This window comes from Brienomyrus brachyistius, chromosome 7, assembly GCF_023856365.1.
Source record: "Brienomyrus brachyistius isolate T26 chromosome 7, BBRACH_0.4, whole genome shotgun sequence".
In the NCBI taxonomy this organism is placed as follows: Eukaryota; Metazoa; Chordata; class Actinopteri; order Osteoglossiformes; family Mormyridae; genus Brienomyrus; species Brienomyrus brachyistius.
Genome location: NC_064539.1, coordinates 16,512,933 through 16,525,926, shown reverse-complemented (window position 1 = coordinate 16,525,926; position 12,994 = coordinate 16,512,933). Strand labels below are relative to the sequence as shown.

General features: G+C 44.0%; 1 protein-coding gene across 4 annotated transcripts in view; it reads left to right on the top strand.

Annotated features, from left to right (window-relative positions):
• The window catches only part of ntng2b (netrin g2b), a 57,282-nt gene extending 44,585 nt beyond the window's left edge, over window positions 1-12,697 (top strand). For 2 of the 4 annotated variants that reach the window (XM_049021401.1, XM_049021402.1), the window contains exons 7-9: window positions 6,210-6,377; window positions 9,967-10,101; window positions 11,723-12,697. In XM_049021401.1, coding sequence (XP_048877358.1) covers window positions 6,210-6,377; window positions 9,967-10,101; window positions 11,723-11,940 — 521 coding nt within the window. In that variant the 3' untranslated portion in view covers window positions 11,941-12,697. Of the gene's footprint in view, window positions 1-138; window positions 253-2,797; window positions 2,873-6,209; window positions 6,378-9,966; window positions 10,102-11,722 lie in introns of all 4 variants that reach the window. The other 2 variants (XM_049021400.1, XM_049021403.1) reach the window with 2 other exon arrangements.
• The last annotated feature ends 297 nt before the right edge of the window (window positions 12,698-12,994 follow it).

Here is a 12,994-nt window from a genome sequence, read left to right as displayed (position 1 = left end):
CTTTCAATGAACAGTAGCTAATGTGTTATGTCCACATCTTCTCCAGAAGAGATGGACCAAACTAGTGTTCAAATGAGATCACTAAATTTCTGCAGTTTGCTGTTTGGTGGTCAGTCACAGTGTCTTTGGCACTCGCAGTCATCGTAAAGCTTGACGCTGAGGAAAAAGAGAAGAAAACTGAGGATGTGAAAAACGAAATTCCCTCACTTAAAGAAGAAATAAAGAGGAAAAAGAAAAATCACGAAAAAACAGGTACATGTGCTGTTTCTGCAGTGTATGTTTAGAATAGTATAGGTAGTATGTAGTCTGTACCACTAAGAACAGGGACAGATTCCAGTCATTTGCTGCTTTTTCTATCTCTTGTTCGTCTGAGCCGGGACACGCTATCCCTCGTTCGTCTGAGCCGGGACACGCTACCCCTCGTTCGTCTGAGCCGGGACACACTATCCCTCGTTCGTCTGAGCCGGGACACGCTATCCCTCGTTCGTCTGAGCCAGGACACGCTATCCCTCGTTCGTCTGAGCCGGGACACGCTATCTCTCGTTCGTCTGAGACGGGACACGCTATCCCTCGTTCGTCTGAGCCGGGACACGCTATCCCTCGTTCGTCTGAGCCGGCACACGCTATCCCTCGTTCGTCTGAGCCGAGACACGCTATCCCTCGTTCGTCTGAGCCGGCACACGCTATCCCTCGTTCGTCTGAGCCGGCACACGCTATCCCTCGTTTGTCTGAGCCGGCACACGCTATCCCTCGTTCGTCTGAGCCGAGACACGCTATCCCTCGTTCGTCTGAGCCGGGACACGCTATCCCTCGTTCGTCTGAGCCGGGACACGCTATCACTCGTTCGTCTGAGCCGGGACACGCTATCCCTCGTTCGTCTGAGACGGGACACGCTACCCCTCGTTCGTCTGAGACGGTATACGCTACCCCTCGTTCGTCTGAGCCGGGACACGCTACCCCTCGTTCGTCTGAGCCGGGACAGGCTATCCCTCGTTCGTCTGAGCCGGGACACGCTATCCCTCGTTCTTCTGAGCCGGGACACGCTATCCCTCGTTCGTCTGAGCCGGGACACGCTATCCCTCGTTCGTCTGAGACGGGACTCGCTATCCCTCGTTCGTCTGAGACGGGACTCGCTATCCCTCGTTCGTCTGAGCCGGGACACGCTATCCCTTGTTCGTCTGAGCCGGGACACGCTATCCCTCGTTCGTCTGAGCCGGGACACGCTATCTCTCGTTCGTCTGAGCCGGGACACGCTATCCCTCGTTCGTCTGAGCCGGGACACGCTATCCCTCGTTCGTCTGAGCCGGGACACGCTATCCCTCGTTCGTCTGAGCCAGGACACGCTATCCCTCGTTCGTCTGAGCCGAGACACGCTATCCCTCGTTCGTCTGAGCCGAGACACGCTATCCCTCGTTCGTCTGAGCCGGCACAAATTCAGCCAAGTCCATTTTTGCTGCCCTGCTTCGACTTCCAGCCAATTAAAAAATATCGACTTCAAAGTGCTGGATTTGTAAATGCTAGTTGTTTCATAACATCTCTTAATGGCTTAGGATTTATTGAGCTTTTGATTGAATTCAGACATAAAATGAACGGCACATTTCCTTATTTGAGAGATCTCTTCAGGAGTCTTTCTTGCAGAATGTCAGGATACATATGCAATATATTCATTATGTTCCAACTATGAATTAATTAGTATTGAGTTTGATCAGTCAATAAATTTGCTAAAATCATCAGTTTATAGATTAATAACTATGAAGCTGAACAGTGACTTGCAGTATTTTTTTAGAGGCAGCTTTGTCCCAAATCAGGTTGATATGTCTCCAACAGTACAGCTCACTGAAGTGTTACATCTAAACCCCACGAAGAGTTTTTAAGCTCTACTGATTTTCTCCACGCACAGGGACCTCCTGTAATACAGATGAATAAGTGACTTTGCAATAGGCTGGTGTGTGATTCAGACCATAACCTAGCTTGGGTGTTTATGGACAAACCAATAGACAAGAGTGCTTACTAAAGAAATGTATGTTCGACTAAGTGATCATTTTCACGAATAATTAAAAGTAGAGATTCTTGCATACATAGTGGGTCAGCAATGAGGGAAACTTCACAAGTAATTTATTTTTCTTTATTAGAAGGTGGACCTAGGAAGATTTGCTGAGATGTGCTGTTATCTGTTTACGTATTAACTATGTTTTTCAGGTTATGTGTCATGTTGCACATAGATTAGCTTTGCAAACATTTTAGGATGCCACTGCTTGCCTTTTATTGGGTGACCACAATAAGCTTTTTCATGAATGCACTGCGTTTCAAAAATGAGCAAATTGAGGCATCGTAAGACCCAGCTCTTCATGAAGTCCACTTTTGAATGTTTAGAAGTTAAAGGCATGTACTTTTCTGATTTACTCCGTCGACCAACTCCGTCCCAGCCGAGCACAATCTGCTTTTTCCTGGAAGAATAATTAGCCTTAAAAGCTGAGTCAGTAAATGAGATGGTCATTTTTGTTTTAATACAGAGGTTGCCATAATTTACATTTTTGGTTCTTCAGCCTTGAATTATGAATTTCAGTTTCAATATGATGAGCAAAATGAGAATCACTACAGATTGCAGTGAAATATTACCAAATACTGAGCTGCAACTTAACTTTATTCATTTGATAAAATGGTATTGAAGCAGTGAACTGAATTTTAAAAACTGACTTTAGCATAAGGTTCTGACCTGCAATCTCTGTTTAAAATCCCGAGAGAAGGTTAAAGATAAAGGAAATAGCTATAAAAAAAGGTACTCTGTCTTCCAAAGGGATCCCACAGCTCTTGATCACCGGGGGGTCCGGGATCAGCCAGCGACTGGGCATGATATTTGGCCAGTTTGAAGGTAAGATCTGTGGGCATTAGTTAGACTGAGCAGTAGCTGGCATAGCCTGAGTTGTCAACCCCCTCACGAATAAAATAAAAATTCTGGAAAAAATTACGACAATAAGTTATATAATACCTTGTCATTTCACACATGTATGCTGTAAGCTCAGTTTCCTGAGTGAAATGGGACAGTGTTGTTATTGCTTTAATCCTTGCTGTTCAGGGGTAATATTGAACCTGCTGCAGGGAATTGTGGGATTTGTCATTTTCTGGCTCTCCTGCTCTCATCAGTCTTCTTTTCAGTCTGTCATCTTTCTGGAGAGTATTTTTAGTGACTTTCAAATCTCGACAGGAGATAGTAAATACAGGCAACCTTTACATATCGAGTGGGATGGGGATGGGGCCCCACACCATCAGGAAAAACCATGTTAAATGTTTTGGTCCCCTTGGTGGGAAAAGCGAGCATGCGAGCGGCACAAAAACATACAAGAAACGTGAGATACAAAGATCACCACAAGGTTCCTGTGAGATATCATGCCAGAGGCTGCTGTGAACACGACGGGCATCCTCCAAACCATCACTGTACATATTTTATGCAATTATGAGTTACTAAGCTGTTTGTGTGTCGTCTGCACCTTCGCAAAACTCCCAGAAAATTCCTGTGTAGTTTCTTTTGGCAAACCTGCGATATATCGAAACTGCAGTGGGGAAAGTCGCCATGCAGAAGGGTCGACTGTACATAAAAGGCAGGGTGACTGATATGTACCCAGTGGCTACTTTCCTAGGTACCCCTATGTAGAAGCAGGCAGCATCCCCTCAGTACTTGCTGTTTTTCTGTGAGCTTTAATGAATCTGCCTTTTTAAGACGAGCTCTTCAGGCCCAGAGAGGCCCTGCATGCTTTTTTGTCGATCGCATCATTCTCTGCGAACTCTAGACGCTGCAGTGTGTGAAATCCCCAGGAGAGGGGGCCCTTTCTGAAACGCTGGAATCGCCATATCTGACACCAACACTCAAACCACATTTAAAATCACTTAGATCATGCATTTCTCATGCTAGACGACACAGCAGCTGAACTCCTGACCTGGTCTGCATGCTGCACAGATTCAGTTTCAGCCGCATGATTTGCAGCTTGGAGAAGCGGGCCGTTTGTCTTAATAAGCAGTTATATCTAATACAGTGGCCACTGAGTGTATATAATTTTAAATATTACAGTAAGACTAAAGTGTAAATATTTTGTAACGCTTTACATTAACTGCACCTTCATAATGCTTTTATAATGCATTCACAGAACATTCATAAGCAGCATGTAAGTACACCTTAACAGCTTTAATATACATTAATAACAAACATTATATGATAATCATTTTATCGTATAATGTTATTTATTGGTATGAAGATGCTACCAATATTTTACGAATGCATTATAAATTCATCATGAAAGTGCAATTAATGTAAAGTGTTACCAAATATCCCCGCTTAGACTCCTGACCCTGCGACCCCAACCCTGGATAAGTGGACGAAAAAGAATGGATGGATGGGTTACCAAATATTTATATTTAGTCTTTTTCACATTCTGTCATATTGCAGATAAATGAGCTTCGCAGAAAGGCATTAAGATGCTTTACTGGTTAATTAGTTACTACCTGACAGGGAAGACGGTGATTTTGTAGTATAGTGTGAATGTTCCCCTCGCTCCTTACTCCGTATAGTGACTCCTGAAAGGCGAACACCTGCAAACGCCCAACTGGAAGCTGTGGCAAAATGATCATTTGTCTCATGTTTCCCTTTATTTGTGACATTCTTTCATTTCTATCGCCGCTTTTTCCTGCTTTTGCGTCGGCTGCCCGCCTGCTTACGCGCGCTGCCATCTCAGACTTCACACACATGTATTCTGATACGCCACTTAATCTTTTCCCTTGCAGTGTCCTTCCTTCCCTCCTCCCTCTAGACTTAAGAAAATGATTTGAGCCACAAGATATCATTCCTCGACTTAATGAGACGCTTCCCCCCCTCCCCAGCAGCCCCCTGACTTGCCCTTATAGGATGTGTTGAAGGGTCTGTCTTGCCTGTGCCGCGAAACAATATCCTGTTCCCACAACAATCCGGGGAGTAATTGGGCATTTATATTTAATTACCCAGTCTTTTCCTCCATTTTCACCACTCTGCTGAGTGAAGCACTTTGTGCAGGTCTGTATAACAGCCTCCTTTTAAACACCCTATAAATATTTAATCTCTTGCAAGAAGCAAACAATAATAATACAGTAATGCAATGACTGATTATTAAACATCTAACCTGCATTTTAATATGCATTAAAATGTGTATTTGCATAAAGATGCTTAATAAATGTGCTGCTATAGGACATTATTTCCTTGCAGCACATGAAGAAACAGACTTCTGAGGCTTTAGAAAACCTTGATGCAGCCCTAGGCAGCACTGTCTAGATAATCACTTAAAACTGAGTATCCTGCACGCAGCATCACTGCATAAGCCAGTCCCTGGAATTCTAATGGGTACTAATTGGACGACAGCATATATTTGAGCACATTTTAATGTTTTTAGCGCTTGTTATATGGCTGCCCTCCAGTCGCCATGCGCCACGCTGCCCTCTGCTATTGCCACATGTCAAGGACTCATCAGAAAGTTTCACTTTTCAACTTTAATGTCTAAACATTAAAAAAAAAATCGAATTTGTAACGGGCAGTAAAAGGGTTCATCAAACACTGTTGCCAATATGTCAAAAATTTCCCCCCCAGAAAAAATGTCAGTCTCTCTCTCTCACTATATATATATATATTATACACACACACACACACACACCTATAAATATGTATGTATAATCTCCTTGGATTGTTGTGGTAATAGAGTGTGTATGTGTACCATTCGGCTGTTTAGATATGTGTGTGTGCTGGGTAGGAGTCAGTCCTGGAACTTCTCTCTCGATTTTACAAATGACATAAAGCTGTAATTCAGATGGTCTAATGTACACGAGAGGGACCTGGGGGATTGGCAAGACCAGGGAATTGGTTGCAGACAGTGCCAGTGTGCAGAGGGACACTGTGCCATGAAAAGCACTTCTCCCTGGGTGCTCTCCCCCCTTCCCAGCCTGCAGAGCCTGAAATCTCCCACAGGTAAAGCCTCCAGCTTGCTCAGACTGGTCAACAGACAGGATGCAATGATGCACAGTCATGTAAGGGGCCAACTGAGACCAAATCAGTTGTTCTGGAGATGCTACGTGCCAATCAGCTGCCTAGCAAACCTTCCACACTATTTCCCTTCTTACTAGCATGTCCATAGGCTAGGATCATTAGATGAGGTGGTAACCCTAATGCTCGCTCTCTGCTCTCCTCTCGTCAGACTGCGAATGCTACGGACACTCCAACCGCTGCAGCTACATCGACTTTCTCAACATCGTCACTTGCGTCAGCTGCAAGCACAACACTAGGGGGCAGAACTGCCAGCATTGCCGCCTGGGATACTTCCGGAACGCCTCTGCCGAGCTGGATGACGAGAGCGTCTGCATAGGTCAGTGCAAAGCTGCGAGGCACCGGAGCTCTGTGGCACTCTTCAGCGTCATGTCGGCGTTGTGATATCGACGGTGGCCGAGCCTTCGCGAGGTGTCATCTCCCCCTGCAGATTTTAGTGGTCAGTTCAGGTTGTTTATCACACTCGGATCATGGAGGACTGTCACAGCACGATCGGAGGGACAGCCCAGCCCAAAGGCAGGCATTTTACAGGAGATCAAGGCCACACACAGGATAATCCACTGCCTGAACCTCTTGAGATTAATCCTTTTGAGTGCCACTTCCCACCAGTTTGACCTACAGACGATTGTGTGACTCGGGGCACACATTCCACCAGATCCCCTGAGCGCGTCCTGAACACTGACATCTCAGCAGTCAGGACAAATAAATTAAAAAAAAAAAAAAGGTTCAAGAGGGCTACTCCAGCCAGAAATGCTGGGTACATATTTTCATGGCAATAACATAATCGCATGTGGCAAGACGATTGAGGCAGATTCGAATGAAAAAAAAGTGCACCGTTCTACAGCTGTTGATGTCATGTCACAGATGTTGCGGAAGAATAAATCACAAAGCTGAACAATAGGCTGGATGATTCAATGTTTGTCCCAGTATTTGCATCCAGCAGCAATTCATAGCACGTCCCAAGTTATTCACAATAAGGTAGTTAAAAGCCAGATCACAGCCATGACATGTGCAGAGCTGTTCTGGAGAGTCAGACTGTTTTGGATTAAATGCATGTGATTTTCTCGTAAATTGGTGGAAATTCTAATTGTTATTTTTCATTTTGTCTCTTTACCTGTCATATGAAAGTGAATACAGACGTGCAGTTGAGCGCTCTCACATATAAAATATATGCAAAGAGTAAGATATTGCCTGAAGGAATCAGTGTCAATGGTTTGCAGATCAGCTTACATTTTACACCAACATACGGCTGCATGATACTGATATTCCTGTGGGCAGGCATGTGCTGTGAAGAATACAGTTTAGGACAGTTTCCCAACCTGGTCCTTAGGGACTCCCAGACAGTCCATGTTTTCTTTTCCTCCCAGTTCCTACTAGCATTCCACATTTTTGCTCCCTCCCAGCCCCCTATTGGCTCCCGGGAGGGTGCAAAAACATGGAAAGGCCCTGGGAGGGCGGGGTTTGGGAAACACTGGTTTAGGAAGTCTTCACTTACTTTCAGAGCTCAGTATCACAAATACGGCTGCTTGTAATGATATCATAATCATCATTTACTAATACCGTGTACCCATTTGCACAGAATTTGACTTTTATAGTAGTGATGTGTCAGATTAATATAATTAGATTAACTAAAGTGATTCCTGCAATGATTTTTTCATGAATGCGAGCTCTGCCATGATTAGATAAGGAAACAGCTACATCTCGTCTGATTCATCCAAAATGTAGCTGCGGATCCGTTGCCGTTCATTGTCACATGCAGTCTCAAGGAGTCTCTCATGTCATGCACGGTGAAAAAAAAGTGTCTGACAGCCGTGTAAAGATTTTTTCTAGCAACGTTATTCATATTTTATTAATGAGATCAACAGTCTAATATTCATTACTGAATGCGATTTGTATGTTCCATAAAAATACAAACTTTCCATTTCTACAGGAATGAATGTCATCAAAATAATAGAATTTCAGGAAAAAAATACAACATAATGCACATAGAATACAGTCCAAAAAGCATATGGTTCATACAGGAGACCCCAACCCCTAACCAGCTTACAAAAATAAACTATATTTTCGAGCCGTCCCTATTTTACGGTGTCTGACATTCTGATCACATCTGGGGGAAAAAACTCAAACTAATAAAATCTAGCCAATGGATGGATTTTAATCTGGCAACTTTTGTCAATCTGTGGTTATCAAAGTGTTGGGGACCTCAGATTTATTGTATAAAGTATAATAATATCAATACACCTAATCCTTAATCTTCAGTCACTTCATGATTCTTGAGGATTCTCTTTTCAGGGGTTTCTGAAGTAATGACACCCTGACACTGGCACCCCTCCCATGGGAAATGGGGGATGTAAGTCCTTGGTGCTGTAGTTTTGTGAACAAAGCATGGTGTCTCCCTAGCAGAGCTGGAGCTGTGCAGTATGTCATGTGATACCTTTTCTGCTGGGCCTCATGATGGCTTTATTTGGGGGCTTGTGGGCACCCCGGCTGAATCTAAGCATCAAGCAAGGCAGTGGGAGTGTGAGAGCCTACATAGAATAATGAGGCCTTGTCCTTCCATCCAAAATACAAGGACTGTCAGCCTGAAAATATCATCGTGAGAAGTGCCATATTGTATATGCTGTGTTATTTTACCTTATGCCTTCAGTGTGCACGGAACTCGTATCACACAGAGGTACATTATTTCCCGATGTGTACAACACATACAGAAATGCAATTAATATAGACCAACAGCTTTAATATCGACCTAAACTAGTTCCGTTACAACATATCAGTAGTGAAGGGACCATTACTGAGGCTATTGATACAGGAAGATTACAATTACAGTTCCCACTGTGAAAAATGTTGACAGTGATTTGAATCCATCTGCTCCTGAACACCAGGAGGTTGGAGGGTAAACTCAACACTGCAGGGAGACACAGGCCGCCAGAAGGCAGGCCGTCAAGTCAGCAGAAATGGGTTTCCCATCCACACACCTGGCAGCCTTTCCACAAGCGCAGCACGACTCGGGAGAACATAGCCACCTCGATCCGACTCCCCCGCCCCGGCGCATGCAAACAGAGCTGCCCGGCAGAGGAGCTGGCTTTCTGCTGGAACGTCGCAGACACCCACATTCGGGCGCTGTATGCTGGACACTTTAATGCAGAAAAATTGGACTCGTTAGAGGAACCTAAAGCTGTGGCTGTTTTAATATCTGTGAAAGTTTCAAGGAAGCGTGAACAAAACATGGGATATTTCTATCGGCATGATTGTGAAAGGAGCCCGAGATCTTCTCGCTAGATTACGGCTCCTGCTCACGCGTCTCTAAAGCCACCCCTTGTTATATCAGGCCCCCGGAATATGACCTGTAGGACACTACTAAGTGAACATCCATTTTTAGTGCCCACCGATCAAGGCCACCGTGGTCCGGAAGCTCTCAAGATACATGGAGATGAAGGCAGGACACATCCTGAACAGGGTGCCAGTTCATTGCGGGCGCACTCTGCTCACACATTAAAAGCAGTTCAGTGTCACCAGTTCAAGTGAACAGCATGTATTTGGAGGTGTTGGAGGAAACCCAATAGAGAACATAAAAACAGACACAGGGAGAACCGGGGCCTGATTCAAATCTGCAACAACACTACCCCACTGAGCTGCAATGCCACCCCAACCGCAAAGCAAAGCAGGAAAACCGAGCGGGGAAAAAACATTTCATTACTATTCACTGGCAGTTTTAGGTATAAACAGCAGAAACCTGAACAATCGCTGGAGGCGACAGATGTACAGACTGGAAGCGGGGTGAAAATCAGAAAGCTCTAATCCATCACCTCGTCTGACATGGTGGGATGTAGCTGCTTATTTGTGTGACCTGATAATTAGGTGCCCTTGACAGGACACACTCTGAGTTTGATTTATTTTTGTCCCTGTAGAGTGTAACTGTAACCAGATTGGCTCCGTCCATGACCGCTGCAATGAGACAGGCTACTGTCAGTGCAAAGAGGGCTCCGCGGGGCAGAGGTGTGAGGACTGTCTCCCAGGCCACTACTGGAAGCAAGGCTGTTTCCGTAAGTAAATCAGCATGGCAAAAAACTCCGCAGACATTTTCCACGATTTTATGATAAAATAAATGCTGCAGACTAAAGCGGTAAAGCCAGAGGAATTATTTTGTGAAGTTACAGCTTAATTATTGTGTTAGACACCACCCCATAGCAATTTACCAACCCCCCCTCATGTCCTATTGCTTTAAAAAAAGTCCATATTTAAAAGTTACTTTTCAATTTAAAAAATGTGTTGAGTGAATTTGATGCATTTTTCCAAAAGGTCACTGAGCAGGACAAATGCAAAATGGTCGGTGGGCAGGAGAGATCAATAGTGAAGCTGGACAAGAGTCTAGATAGCCGGCCAAAAAAATATTTTTTTGGCCGTGTATAAACTCCGGAAAAAAAACGCCTGCTTACAACTATTATGCATTTCCATTAATTGATAAGTAATAAATGTATGGTCCCATATCACTTGGCTCTGGGCCAGTGATGATATTTGGATGCTGTTTTTCCATCTAGGTGGTACAGCATTGGTCAGCTAGAACTGAACTTCGTTTTCTGACCTCCAGACCTGACCTGCTAGTAAGCTAGCCAACTTATCCTCACTTATAAACAGAAATCAAAACCAGATCTATACATGTTTGAAGAAAAAAAATGGTTTTGATGGCTGACAGTATGTGCAAGAGGAATATGATGATCCTGTCCATAGAACTCATACATAACGACTCTTATGGCTACCTTGTGGGAGTTTTACTTACATAAAAATGTTCTGAGGGCAGAAAAAAAAAGATTGGTTCTCTCAATGAACCAATCAGATTGTAGAGTAGGCAGGTCCAAGCAACTAGAGAAGGCGGGACCAAGACATCTTATTCAGAGGTCCCACCTCCTCTCATGTGATTGATAGGACCCACCTCCTCTACAATCTGATTGGGTATCTCTTTGAACCAGTCATTCTGCCCTCTGAACATTTTTGTATCAGTAAAACATAGCTAGCCACAGCTAGCTATAACAATTGTCAGCCCTTCTCAATGCTAATCATATTTCTTTCCCAAATGCATTGAGCCTGTCTCCAGATTTCCCCAAAATACAATGGAACAACTATGTTGATAATTTCTGTGTAGTGATGTGGCATGTTTATACACAGTATATACAAGTTTTGGGAAATGAAAATACTAGTTGCAATGTAAAAACAGTGCTATTTATGATTAAGGTCATTAATTATATTTCAGTGCATAAAAAGATTGTATAGTATAATATAAAGAAAATTGGAGGGCACAGCCTGAACAATGCAATAAAAAGAAAACACTTTTACCATACTTATGCTTTGGTGGCTGTTTGCTACAGAAGCATTTCATGGAAAGCCAAAGATTCAAAACATTACAGAGGGGGGACTTTAATGCAAATGCCACAATATACGAATATTCTGTTTAATATGTTTTTAAAAACAGAATATTAACATTGCAGAGTAACTCCCAAATTGTGCAAGAGTTGCTTTTAAGAAATAAAATTAGGGTTTTATTTGACTAGCCGAGAGACTTTAATTGATCAGGCTGAAATGATTCCATAAAGATCCTGCTCAGAGAGCAGGTGCTCTTTGTCCCTTAGAGTGCCACTCACCTCGTTCCCCACTCCCTCTGTCCTTCAGCAAATGTGTGTGACGACGAGCTGCTGCTCTGCCAGAACGGCGGCACCTGCTACGAAAACCAGAGGTGCATCTGTCCCCCAGAATTCAGGGGCGTACTGTGCGAGCGGCCGCGCTGCGACGGCGAGGACTGCGACGGCGCCTGCACCGCCTACCTCACCTCCGTCACCCTGCTTCTCTGCCTCCTGGCTACTCAGCTGCTGAAGTTAACTGCCTGCTGAGCCGCCACTGGGGGGCAGCCCCACGCCGCTCAAGGAGCGAGACTACAAACGGCGGAGGCACCGCCCATCCATTTCACAGTCTCGTTTAATCCGGGGCGTCCGAGCCGCGCAGCCGAGTAGGTGTCGGTGGGGCCGCGGTCGGAAGGAATATCGCTGACTGCATCACTTCCCTTAAAAAAAAAAGTGCTGAGGGAATTTCGTACCAAAAACACTTAAATAAGGAGAAAAAAAAAATAAATCAAAGCCTACAGAGAGGTACACAATGAATATTTAAAGACATTCTTCTTGACGTAGTTCTAAGTTTATCTCCCACTTTACTGCACATATTTTGTTTTTTTAACCAAGATGGGTCACAGCCGCTGCTGAATCCTGGTTACACCTGAAGGCAGACGTGATGTTTCCTCATAAACTGGAGCTGTTTCGACTTTTCCTTCTTTTGCTGCAGTTTTGCCTCCTGCCATCCATTGTACTGACTTGAGAGAAGAAAAAAAATGTTAAATCTAATATTATAATAACAAATAAATAAATAAATGACTAGCCACTGTTCCCCTCTAGGAATAGGGATGTTTCTCCACATCTTAAAGTGGTCAAACCTTCACATGGTATTTAAGAAGCAAACGCAGAGTATAACGTATCCAAAAGAAAACTACAAATAAATCTAAAGAAAATGTTTTATTATATATTAACATTGTTTGAATATTTTTTGTAGAAATTATTTTTCTTCCAGGTTAACAAATTAAAAAAAAATAAAAAACTACTGAAGAAAAGTCTTGTATGCAAGGATGTCTGACGTTGCTGGGTTGCCGAAAGACGCTTCACTGCCTCCAGTGAAACATTTACATGTGTTATTGTAAGGAGGCAATCCACCATTTTATGACCACTTACTGGGCAAAGGGTCACTGGGGGACACCTGAAGTACCTCAGCCCACCTAGAGAAAGCCCAGTTATGCTGACTGCATGCCAGGACAGGACATTCTAACTCCACACATACAAACTGCACACACACAGAGCAGTGCTTGGCTATGAACCCCCTGGAGGTACAGAGCAACTGGGC